A 12818-nucleotide genomic window follows, 5' to 3' on the forward strand; every position below is an offset into this window, starting at 1 on the left:
AATATCATTGTATTAATTGACTTATCACTGTTGCCTTACAATTGTACCATGTACAAATGTCGTGCAATAAAGTTCATTCATTCATTCATTCATTTATAATAAAGGTTTTTATAACAAAAGTTCAGGTGAACAAAATTTTTACCAAGCTTGTCTTTACAACTGGATGAGATTCGGAGACTACTTCTGACAGTCCGAGTGACATCCATCAATCATCTAAAGCGTGTCGCTAGCTTTATTTGGCAGAATAAATCAATACTAAGTACATTTATGTGGAAAACCGGTCTAACATGTCGAAATTGATTTCAAGTTAGGTTATGGCATGCCCACTATCTATTTGTTCCTAGTAATGTCACCCTTTTTTGTGAAATACATTCAGTAGGAGGTGCTACTGGTAAATTTGATAAAGTGTGTCGAAAAGCAGTGACTCTGTAGGAGTTTCGTTTTCTTAGTTGAAAGAAAATGTCTAACCCAGTAAAGAACGCTAAAGGCAATCCCATGGCCTTTTTTAAAGCCGAAATGATGGTGGGTTGATATCCACTGTAGGACATGGTATTGTAAGTTGGACACCAACCATTTTCTTTGACTACCTTTTGCGACACCAACCGAATTTAGATACCGATTGTTGCACGAGTGGAGTGAGTGTTCATCGTGTGGCGTAATCGGTAAAGTGTTTGACCCAGACCCCAGAGGTAACGGGTTCGAAACCGCTGGTGTGTCACTGATGCATTTTACACGGTTTTCCTCACTTCACTCAGGTGAAAATTAGTACCTACATTTAGGTTAGGGCCGTCCCTCGGATAGGGCGTTAAATGGAGGTCCCGTGTCTGGGGAGAGCCACATTTCGAGCTCGTAGTAGTTGGCCCACCCAATAACAATAAAAATAAAAATAACAGGAAAGCATGTAATGTGCCTTTCCTAAGAGCACGACATCTGTAGCATCACAATGGTTGCGAACCCAACACAATTGGTTCTGGGCCAAAAGCGCTAACATCTCTCGCTAGAATTGAAAATGAAGAAAATCGCAATTGCAATGCTTTGATACGTATGGATTTGATAGTTTGATGTAATAATCATTTTCATAATAAAGAGGGAGATACGCTTTGTGTATTGTTAACTTGGGTGTGGCTCATTTCAAATAAATGCATATCTCTATGTCGCTTTACAGTACAAAGCAGCTTTGGCCTTCGACGTAGTTCGTGTTATTTCCAACGCCTTCTGGAAGATGAAGGATTCCGGAAAGGACCTAAGTCTGAAATCTTCACCTACGTGCGACAGTCTCAGAGCGTCAAACTATGGTGAACAGATCAGGAAATTTATATCAAAGGTAAGATTTTTACATCCACCGCTACACAGACCTTGTTGCCTTGTTTGTAAATGACATATCCATGAGATTTGTATTGCTGGAATAACTCTCTTTACGTTACCTTACCATAGACTTTAGATCCTCATGCAACACAACATGTTGAATTGCTCAACTCGGCGACACACTTGGACGATATGCTGTTCCTTTGAACATCTAGCTGGAAGCGTTGTTTGTCAGTTTGAAGCTGTTAAAAGTGTTGTCTAATGACAATGCTCGTATTATAGTGCTTTGCGGCAACGAGTTGTACTCTTCGATAGTTCTTAGGAAAAAAATACTTGAACACCTCATTTCTTGGTTGATAATTGTGGTACTTAGAGGCATTTCTATCTCTATATATATTTGTTGACATGCTGTTTAAAAAGTCTTAGAGTTAGAATATAATGTTTACAAAAATGTATATGAAAACATTAAGTATGGAGATTTAAGACTGATACAGATGACTATTAAAGTGTCTTGGGGAGTTAACTTTCAAACGCCATTTTTCATCCTCTAAGAATATGGTCGTCACGTGACCTAAAGGTCACAGGTCACACACGGTCTTGTAAGGTGTTGTAGTTCTAGCTGGGAAGGCTGTGGCAACCTTGTTGTTTTCCTGTCTTGTTAAAACGTAATTGTGTCGTGATAACCACAGGTAAACGTAAGTGGCTTGACGGGGAACATACAGTTTGATGACTTTGGTCGGCGTGTCAAGTACGCCATTCAAGTGATGGAACTGCAGAGACCGAAGGCTTCTCTTACTAAGGTATGTCATATAGGTACAGTAATAGTGGTATCGGAAACGTATATGAAGGTTAAACTTACGCATACGATTCTTAGGAGTTAATGTATACAGTCTACATGAAGAAACGATTTTGCTGGGTGAAGTCCACATAGTTTTGAAGTGGTCTGGAGGGTCAATTAATGTGTCAAAATCCTGGTAGAGGACTGCAGGGAGCAACTTCACTGGTTTATGGTTATGGTTGTTTCCAGCCGGAAAAATTGTCTTAGTTTAAAGAAAGTATAAATTTTTGTCTCAATGAAAAGCAAGACTATGTTACTTTTATCATGATGTTATTGCATGTGGTATTGTAAATGCTATGGGTTGAGCTAAAAGCAACAACGAAGCGCAATATCTTTGGAGTATCATCTCTGATAGCTGATATATTCCACCGCGATATTGAGTGAAAGTTATTGAGTGACAATTATAATCTAAGTTTAGGGCACTCCAGCCATCACTGAACAGAGACGGTGGGCAATATAAACTTCTTGGCACGTTTGACCAATTGCTGACGTCACGTATCCGCAAGATCACGTGTTGATAAGATCGCGTGTCTCAAACTCTCGCGCGTTTACGTTCTGAATTTCTCCGTCATTAGCATTGATCCTGAACATGGCCACAGTGGTCGTTTAAAATTTCATCCTTACATACTTTTGTTTTGGAAGAAAGTTAATTATTGTACTATGATTACTACCAACACAGATGAGCTTCCATTGTAATTAAGTTTATCAAATTTTGGTTAACTCTACAGGTTGCCGAGTGGCTGCATAGGTGGCCGAGTGGCTTAAGCTACAAAGACCGTCCTCCAGTTAAGGTGAACCGAAGCGAAGGACTGGTTAGGGTCACGTCAATAATGGTAAGTAGAATCAGTCTGTATTAGTTTATCAAATGGTGTCAAAATGGCCAGGTCAGGGACGCATGTAGCTTGTCACAAATATGTAAATGAAATATAGTCACATGTATTCTTATCATTCATCTAATAACCAAACGTGATACGTATAGGAAGGTAAGCAGCTAGGTTGGTAGGTGGGTGGGTACGTATGTTGGGTTGGAAAGTAAAGGCGGTAAAAGAAGAGGGTTGGGCTTCGCCTTTCAATACCGTGTACCTCACCTCACCTCACCTCACCTCACCTCACCTCACCTCACCTAGTCCCTTCCTCATCAAGAGGGTCGGGGGCCATGTTGCCCCAGGCAGTGGATTAAGAACTCATTGCACCTACTGCCTAAAAAGATATTGTACTCCCTTTTGTGAAACCTTACAATTGACTTGAATGTTTCGCAGGAGTCCCCGTTTCTGATGCTTAAGACTGCTGAAGACTTAGAAAAGGAAAAATGTTTTCCCGACAAGTTCCCTGAGAGGGATAACAACTGTAAATACGAGGGGTACTGTGTGGATATGCTGAAGAAGGTGGCGGAACTTGTGGGCTTCAACTTTACCATACGTGAGGTGGCGGACGGCAAGTATGGAGCAAACGAGAACGGAACGTGGAACGGCATGGTTGGGGAGCTGATATACGGGGTAAGGACACCAAATTCGAAAGAGGCTTGAAAAAAACCCAACGATACCAACAATATCTGTATATATTTTCAAACCGGCCGTGCACGATAGGGTTATACATATTTACGGGATCTATGAATGTGTACCAGTACTATATAAACAAGTAATGACTTAATTTTTCTACTGTTGTGTTTTTTTCATGTTTTAGCTTTCTTTCCAGCAAACTACCCGCCTAGACACCGGTTTAGAAAATGTGAAGAAAGCATTATCCGTTTGATATATATTAGATTAAATCATATTAGGCCTTTTTGTGCATATGTGCTTTAGGAATGCTTAATAGTAATGCAGAGCCAAAAAAAGAATCCACAATGATATTTAAAAAGTTTGAACATAAATAAAGTTTACTGTCAATTTTTCAATCTTTACATGATACCATCACACCAATGCTTGCTGTGAGAATGTGCGAAAACTACCGTGGCCGACAAGTACATGTTTTGCAAACTGCTTTAGCTGCGAGACAGTCCTGATACATAGCTGCACGAAATATCCCTACTTTGATAAGCGCTTTCAGTCGTAATGCAGGTGCTCCGCGCACTTAAAGTAGGTATGCAGATACTGTAACTTGTACTTGCCGGCCGCGGTAGTATATACAGCACCATTGACCACTTCCTGCATTTCGTTCCAGAAAGCTGACCTCGCTGTGGCACCACTCACTATCAACATGGTGAGAGAACAAGTCATCGAGTTCTCCAAGCCCTACATGAGTGTCGGCATCAGCATCATGATCAAGAAGCCACAAAAGTCCAAGCCTGGAGTCTTTTCCTTCCTAGATCCTCTGGCTTACGAAATTTGGATGTGCATTTTATTTGCCTACATAGGCGTTAGTGTAGTTCTTTTCCTCGTGAGTCGATTCAGTCCATATGAATGGCATACTGTAGACTCCGCTGGGGGTGGGTCCATAGAAGAGGAGCAGACCAATGATTTCGGCATTTGGAACAGCCTGTGGTTCTCACTGGGCGCTTTCATGCAGCAAGGGTGCGACATTTCGCCAAGGTTGGTTCAACAGTTTTCAATCATTTCCTTTTGTATCGTTTGTTTTTATATCATACAAGGCAAGCGGTCTACGCTAACCCGAGTCACATGCGGGGTACCACAAGGAAGTATCTTTGAACCACTCCTGTGCATAATGCAATATCAATATCATTATGCACACCGATGGCGCTTTCCTTAATTTCTATTCTGTAAGCCTGCTAAGCGAGTGTGATGAAGCTGTGTACGTGTCCAAAGGCATGAAAAGAACTGTCAACTGGTTTAAATACAATGTTTATTGCTTTATGAATAGTGATCATTGGTACATTGATACTGTGATGATACTTTTGATCATCGTTGTTGATTAAAATGTACAGGTGTAAATAGATTAGCGTAAAAAGATACGCCGAAGCGTTTTATACCGGTTATATAGATACAGATATGTGCTATTATCCGTTATCAAATCACATGTTTTTCTAGCTTGAAACGTACAACGGTAGACCAAATTTACATTAAAGAATTGGAAACACAATCTATGTTTTTTTGTTCAGATGGCCTTCAATCTCTAATGATAACATTGATTACTTGCGATTATGCTACTCTTGCTTAATATACTTTGGAAGGACTTGTATAGATTTTGGTCGGTAAATAGTTATCCACAATGCTCCTGATGAAAACCTGGTGATTTGAGAACAAATGACAGCTTTTCGGGTACTTCATTTGTGCAGGCTGACACACCCTCTTGGAATTAGTGTAGTATAGTCAGCAAACAAATGGTCGACTGCTAGAAAATAAGGAAAGGACAAAGAATTCCCCTTGTGGGTGGGAGATATGTGGGATTGTTCAAGGAAAAGGCTATGGAGGATAGGAAAGAATGGAAGAAGAGAGCCATGTCCATCTGTGCAACCAGCACGCCCGAATGATGATGATGATTAAGGAAAAGAGGAAGGAAAGAAAATCTAACATCTCAGATGCCTAGTGCTATCGCATTAAGAAATGTATCAAAAATATCAAAACGGAGGTTTGGCATCTTTGATTCTTTTATTTTTAGTTAATAGAATTTTCATCAAGCAGTGACTACTATTTAAATGTAAACACACGTACCTCCAAATTTTCGATGGCGATCAGTCCATATTGCTCACGGAGTGACCTAGATCTCGCGAGAGTTGCGAGAACTAGATCGAGACTTGCATGGATCTATTTATCTATTTTTAGATCGGTCTCCGGAAGAATCGTGGGCGGCGCCTGGTGGTTCTTCACCCTGATCATCATCTCCTCCTACACCGCTAACCTGGCCGCGTTCCTGACGGTGGAACGGATGGTCACCCCCATCGGGTCTGCAGATGACCTCGCCAAGCAGACTGAAATCGCGTACGGAACAGTCACATCCGGGTCAACGGAAGGCTTCTTTAAAGTAAGATTATCTATCTTTTTATTTATCAAGATTCTGCAAAATAAAGTGGAAGTTGGTTAATATTGATACGATGTATTTCATATCATACAGGACAAACGGTCTACGCTAACCCGTGTCACACGCGGGGTACCACAAGGGAGCATTTTGGGACCTCGTCCTGTTGTACGTGAATAAACTACCTCAAGTTGTGGAACAAGAGTCTCTTTTCAAGGCCCTATATCGAATCAGGGCCGCCATACTCTTGTAACCGAATATACCATTATTCTGTAACTAGATATATAAGATGCAAACTTTGCTTAAAATTAGACGTTTTGTCGGGATTTATATTCCGTTAGAATAAAATTAAGAATGATTACGAGAGGAGAAATTGCCGCTTGAAACACTTTTCATGTTGTTTTTATGTCCCTCAGGCCGCAACAATTCCGGTGTACATGAAAATGTGGACCTACATGAGCAATGCAAACCCAAGTCCAATGGTGAGTTCCAACGCTGAAGGCATCGCCAAGGTTCGCAGTTCGAAGGGAAAGTACGCTTTCCTATTGGAATCGGCACAGAATGAGTTCATCGAGCAACGCAAACCCTGTGACACCATGAAAGCTGGATCAAACCTGGACTCTAAAGGGTATGGCATCGGCATGCCAAAGAACTCGTCAAGAAGGTAAACACCATTGCAAACCTGAATTGCTATTAATATAAGACATGGCGCTTGTGCCAACGATTTGGACATGGACAATTAAAAAAGATTTTGCTGGGCAATGACTGCTGTAAAATCAGAAGGGTCATTTCTGCAATTTCAGAAAAATATTATTGCTAATATTTTACAAAAATCATCATTCTGATAGTATAATGCCATTTTGCAGGGTATTTCTAGAGTGTTTGTGTCGGTATTCGTCCATTTCCTTTTCTAATTTGTACTACCCATTCGACCACTCATTTATACATTCATTTATTCATTCATACCCATTGTCTGTTCGTCAATCTGTCTGTCCATCCTTTAATCCTCACATCCACACACCCATCCATCCGTTCGTCTATTCGTCCGTCCATCCATCCATCCTTTCATCCATCAATTCGTCCGTCCGTCTGTTCGTTCGACATTTCATCCATCCATCAATCCGCCCGTTCATCTGTTCGTCCGTCCATCCATCCATCCATCCATGTGTCCATCCGTCCGTCCGTCCATAGACTCAATCACGTGGTTGTCCGTCGTCCCAATCAACCACTCAAGCAAGGATTATCCGGGTAAATCTAAGATAACATGCAATTTTCCTGTGAAATGTTCATTTATTTTCAGCTCAGGATTTCTAAATTTAGACTACAGCTATAACCACAACTCCATCTCAATAACTCTATAGTTATCTGGGAAGTTTTAATGTCTGGGCAATACAAGGCAAGATCGCCTTCTATTAGACGAGATAAAGGCTATTTTTGTCGCACTGATTGGACATTCCTGTCACCTAAGGTCTATATTAATGTCGCATATGTAGACATTAAGAGAACTAAAAGACGGTGGATTGCGTGTAGGGTTGTCTGCATTAATTTTGCTGTCAACTGAAATTGGCAATAGCAGTGGTAGTAATTCCCTTGATAGCACAAATGTGATAGTCTATGCCTTCAACTGTAGGTCCAGGTTGATAGAATTATATGAATGGCATCTGTGCATCAGATAGAATTGTACGTGATAGAACAAAACAGACTAATTGGTCGCCCAATATTCCATACTCTATCTAGTCATTAGTTCTACCTTCCTGGCAACCTAGATTTTATTATGAAGGCAATTTTCATTTGCCATTAATTCTTAGAATCCTCGCATCAGTTTTGGAGTTTCCAAAGAAAAAACCAAATCACTGGTCTTAGTGGCAAGTGTGCATCTGTTGACACACTGGGAGCATCAAATCCGTAGGTGTTTTGGCACCTTTAGACAGATTAGCAGTGAGGCTAAGTGGGCGTAACTCCACCGTCATGGGGACAGGGGCATGGCGAGTATCGAACTCAGGAGCTACTGATGCTGATTCCAACGGTCTAGCCGTTGCGCCACACAGAAACCCCCATCAACGAAAGGATGTCATCCATATAATGGAGTTTACATGCATGGTTTAAGGTTCTGAAATCTTTCTATAGAACAGTCTAAGGCGACACTCCAATGCTTTTTAATCCTGCAGACAAGACATCACCCTTGCTGTCCTCAAGCTGAGGGAAGACGGCATCTTGCAGGCGTTGGAGACCAAATGGTGGTATGATAAGGGAGAGTGCGGACCTAGTGAGAGCAGCAGCAAAGTTAGTGACAAATCCAACTACGTACACATCTGCATGCTAGAAAAAGAAACATATACACCTTATATGTGGAGTTACAATATATCCTTTTTTTGTCGAAAAGGGTACGATTGCCATTCCGAAAGGAATGTCATTGGCCTTATAAGAAGCTCATATTTTATCAATGAGATGAAATCTGACACAAAGATAAAGGGATATATCTTCTTGAGACCGAAATATCTAAATTTATTGGTGAGATTATTATGACTGACTCCTATGAGTGTGTGTGTGTGTGTGTGTGTGTGTGTGTGTGTGTGTGTGTGTGTGTGTGTGTGCTGCCTGCGTTTGTAGTTTAAGGTACTTGTGGTCAGAATAAATTTAGAAGCTCCGGATGGATTGTTATGATATTTAGCATGTGGATAGGTGTGGGAAGACGAAGGTCAATGTTGATTTTGCCCCCCTCCCCCTTGTGTGTAACCTTGCTTTTTCTAACACGCCATACAGTAGAAGTGATGCCTCTTCCATGTCTACATCATGTTTTCTTCTGTCTCAAACAGGGAGAGACAAGTGCTCTCAGTCTCAGCAACGTGGCTGGTGTTTTCTACATTCTGGTGGGAGGTCTGGGTCTGGCTATGATGGCAGCCCTGTTGGAGTTCTGCTACAAGTCCAAAGTCGAAGCCAAAAAAACAAAGGTTGCGCCTTTTATTACAACATGTCTGTGCTCGCTTCATCTCTTCAGGAAATAACAAATGGAAACCAAAAGTGAACCCCAAGATCAATATTAAAATTTAGAATGTTTCATCTAGAAATATACCCCCCCCCCCCAAAAAAAAACCCCTGTGTTTCCGGTTATCCGACCGATCCTAGCAAACCTAACCTTTATGGCGTCGACCAATGGTAAGGAAAATATACTTTTTCATGAAACGTCTTTGTCATAAAAACATTGTATAATCGGTTTCAACATGTTCTTCTCGTTTCTGTATGTACCTACCTACAATTTCCTTATTACTGCAATCAGAAAAACAACATTTTTCACCTAGGCACGAAAGCCCCTCGAACTATATTATTAAATATTCAAAAAAACAACTTTTCTTGAAATTCGTTTGCTCTCGCCGAAACATATATTCATTTATTTAACAACGATTGTCATTTGCTCATGTATTCGTTGAAGTATATAGAAGTACACAATGTGTCATGACTGTTTTGTTGCTCAATGGCTACGTGGATAAAAACGTATCAATGACATGAAATGTACATTGTTTATGTAGTATGTCGTAGTTACATCTGTCCTCTCTGTTTTTTCTCTTCGTGATGTAGTTTCACCTGTCCCAATGTCGTCTTGCTGAATGAAATCCTAGTAAACTGATTTGTAGTACCGGCATACGGTGTTGCGTGGTAGATGCTGGGTTGTTTTTTGTCTCATGTAGACTGTATTTCCCTCCAATCTTTCGCCGAAACAAGATCCCATTCTAGAAGGGTGACACCCTTGTGGCCTACCATCCTCCTTAGTAACCACTGGCTCAATCTTTCTGTGGTTAGCAAGTGAAGAGATTGAGCCAGCCATTACTACAGAGACTGGTACCAAGTGTAGAGACCTTGCTACGATCGCACTAGTACCTTAGATCTGACAGATCACCGAATAGATAAAAAAATATGCTTTGCATGTTTTGTTGTCTAGTCTTTTCAGTCAAACCTTTACATTATGCATGATAATCCAACTACGGACATAAGGGTTATAAAAAATCCAGATCCGGAAAGATTGAATGACGAACGCTATCTTAAGGAATGAGGGCACATTTACGCATCTCTAACAAGGCCTGTTTTACAGTTCACTTAAGGAGATAACCTTCACTTTAGACTTGTCTGGGAACTTAAATCATCCAGTCAAATATGCTCTCAAGCTTACCAGAAATGACTACAATTAGCCGCCATCTATCGATTAAAATTGTCCACCCTAATTACATTACTAGCCTTCCACGGGATATTACCTTGTAAAGTGGCAATTCGGTCTCATTACATCTGACCCAGTTCTATTATATTGGACAAATTACGAGTGGTGTCTCATTACAAAGGTTAGTTGGAAAGAACAGTTACGTGAAGTTGAGTGGAATGTCAATGTGGCGAATGTTCAAAATTCAGTTTCTATAAAATTCTTGAAGATTCTAAGGAGGTACTGGTGACCCACTTTTCTCTTAAGCCTAGGTTGAAAAGATGTTTCCTGTTTCCCTTCCTATCCTAGAAAAAACTGCAGACCCTAGACTTTTGGGAGGGGATGAGAAGTTGAATCACGTAGCTTCCAATTAGAATTTATTTGCTGCCAGCTTAATATTGAAGAAAAACACTGCTTGTCTTATGGATGAATGTATGCATTATGTACAAAAATTAAAGTTTGACACTGAAAGACAAGTGTCTTCATGCATTTCGGTTGACTTTGTTTAACTGTATTGTAATTAATATGTCTGACTATAGTTTTGGACAACATTAAAAAGAATTACAAGAAAAAAAGATTACCCCTACCTACCAACCCTATTTTTAGGACTGAAACAGGAAACACAATTTTTTTCCTAGCATCAGCAATCTATAATTGTAGACGTTTTCATCACTCCGTATAATCATCACATTTGTGTTTTATTTACTTGTCCAAATCATTAGCGCGTGCACTGTATGTTGTTGTTGTTTTCTGCACGCACACAGACGTCTTTCTCTGCCGCCATGAAGGTAAAAGCACGGATGTCCATCAAAGGTGAGAACGGAAGGGTGCCCTCGCCAGACGATCCGTTCCCGAAGTCCATGTCATCGGTGCCCATCACCAGACCAAGCGGAGTAAGTCTCTATGAAATGACCTATACATAAATCGGGACTAAAAAAAAGAAAAACGTTGGAGTATATGATGTACCGTGGGGTTTTTATATGCGGGATGATGTTCGTACGTTTAGCGACGCAAACTTGGCAAGAGGACCCTGGAACTGACTTTAGTGTTCTCTGAAACTGACACGGACTTGGGAAGTGCTTTTATAAAATACATAATACGATGCAGTTACAGAAACCCAAGCAGAAATGTGATGCAATACAATATGAAAATGAAGATTACATTTTTTTGTATTCATGTATGTGAAACGGTGGTCATTAATATTCTGTGTCAATCATTTCAATCACATTTCTGACCGCTGTGTATATGACTAATGAAATAATGAAGTGACGAAAATCAAATCTAATATCTCACATGCAATACAAATACGGAATTTTGCTTGGCATTTTTTCTTTCCTAGTGTAGTATCTAGAGCTTAGGAATACTTGTAGCAACTTTCTTTCAAAGAAATTGTCATCTACACTGCGTTTTAGAAAGCCTAGCTTTGTTTTAGCTACTGTATTTTCTCATGTGGCTCGTTTCTGTGCTTCAGTTAGGTCATTTGAAGTACTCTCATTTCGATGGACGATGGTCCTATGTTTCTGTGGTCCACATACACAGTGACGTGCAGTAAAGTGTAGTTCACATAAAGGTAGTCTAAGATATGCCTTACTTGTGCTATATGCTCTGATGTATTCTATGTAATACTATGAAGACGTAATCCTAGAAGATCTTTAGATTTCACAGGAATTTCGTAATGTTCACAGACTGAGGTTGCTGAAGAAATACTTGTCTATATATTTCTTAGATGCCGATGGTAAATACAATGGATACTATGGATACGTTGGAGAGCTTCGAGCTGTATAAGACTAACTCACAAACACAAGTGTAGTTGGGGGCCAGCTGGGGCCAAAGGAGGCCGTTTCGTACGATTCTCTTGATCTGCACAAATGGAGAAGCAACGGACGGAACGATGATTGGAGTGACATGCTGGCATTCTTAAGGACATGGTTTGGGAGGAGGTGTAGTGTCTACAGACAGCGGACTCTTAGATACCTTATCACATAGTTCAGAAGTCATGTCCATCGTCATGTTTTTGTCTTATCCACAAAGTTGATCATCGACGCCGAGAAAGAAACTAGGACATCCATATTGCATCACCACTGTCGAAAGTGGCCGTAGAAGTTGTGTTGGTACATGTACCTACGTACGCTTTCCCACTGTGACTAGAAGAAACTCTGTTTCACGCCCACGCATTTGTACACTTTGAACCATCGTCATTTTTCAACATCTATTTTAATAAATGGAATATTTCTGTAGAGTGTTTTACACAGAAGTATACTGTTGTCGTCCTTGTGTGACTGCATGTGTCTAAAAGGTTAGATAAGTTGGATGAATGTTCAACCCAAGACGAGAATATAGCGAAAAAAATGCATTATTTGAAAGTCATGTTTTGTGACCGAGAGAACATAAGGCAATGTTATGAAAATTGGGCAAAGTAGATTGCTACACATTTGTCGGAACACATTTGGTAACAAAATGTGCTTTACCACCAAGGTTTGCTTCGAAACAATCAAAATGACCTTGAATGGTGTAAAACCATATAGGATAAACCACCACACAGCTAGATAAATGGCTATTGCTATATTCATAAAG

General features: G+C 40.3%; 1 protein-coding gene across 2 annotated transcripts in view; it reads left to right on the forward strand.

The window, feature by feature from the left end:
* LOC118419644 (glutamate receptor 2-like) overlaps nt 1-12503 on the forward strand; it is a 65612-nt gene extending 53109 nt beyond the window's left edge. Inside the window, exons 8-18 of one of the 2 annotated variants that reach the window (XM_035826137.1) lie at nt 1166-1324; nt 1995-2105; nt 2872-2976; nt 3403-3639; nt 4304-4671; nt 5863-6061; nt 6472-6719; nt 8224-8338; nt 8872-9006; nt 11033-11137; nt 11971-12503. In XM_035826137.1, coding sequence (XP_035682030.1) covers nt 1166-1324; nt 1995-2105; nt 2872-2976; nt 3403-3639; nt 4304-4671; nt 5863-6061; nt 6472-6719; nt 8224-8338; nt 8872-9006; nt 11033-11137; nt 11971-12054 — 1866 coding nt within the window. In that variant the 3' untranslated portion in view covers nt 12055-12503. Of the gene's footprint in view, nt 1-1165; nt 1325-1994; nt 2106-2871; nt 2977-3402; nt 3640-4303; nt 4672-5862; nt 6062-6471; nt 6720-8223; nt 8339-8871; nt 9007-11008; nt 11138-11970 lie in introns of both variants that reach the window. The other variant, XM_035826136.1, reaches the window with a different exon arrangement.
* Nucleotides 12504-12818: the final 315 nt, after the last annotated feature.

Source organism: Branchiostoma floridae, chromosome 7 (assembly GCF_000003815.2).
Source record: "Branchiostoma floridae strain S238N-H82 chromosome 7, Bfl_VNyyK, whole genome shotgun sequence".
NCBI classification, from domain to species: domain Eukaryota; kingdom Metazoa; phylum Chordata; class Leptocardii; order Amphioxiformes; family Branchiostomatidae; genus Branchiostoma; species Branchiostoma floridae.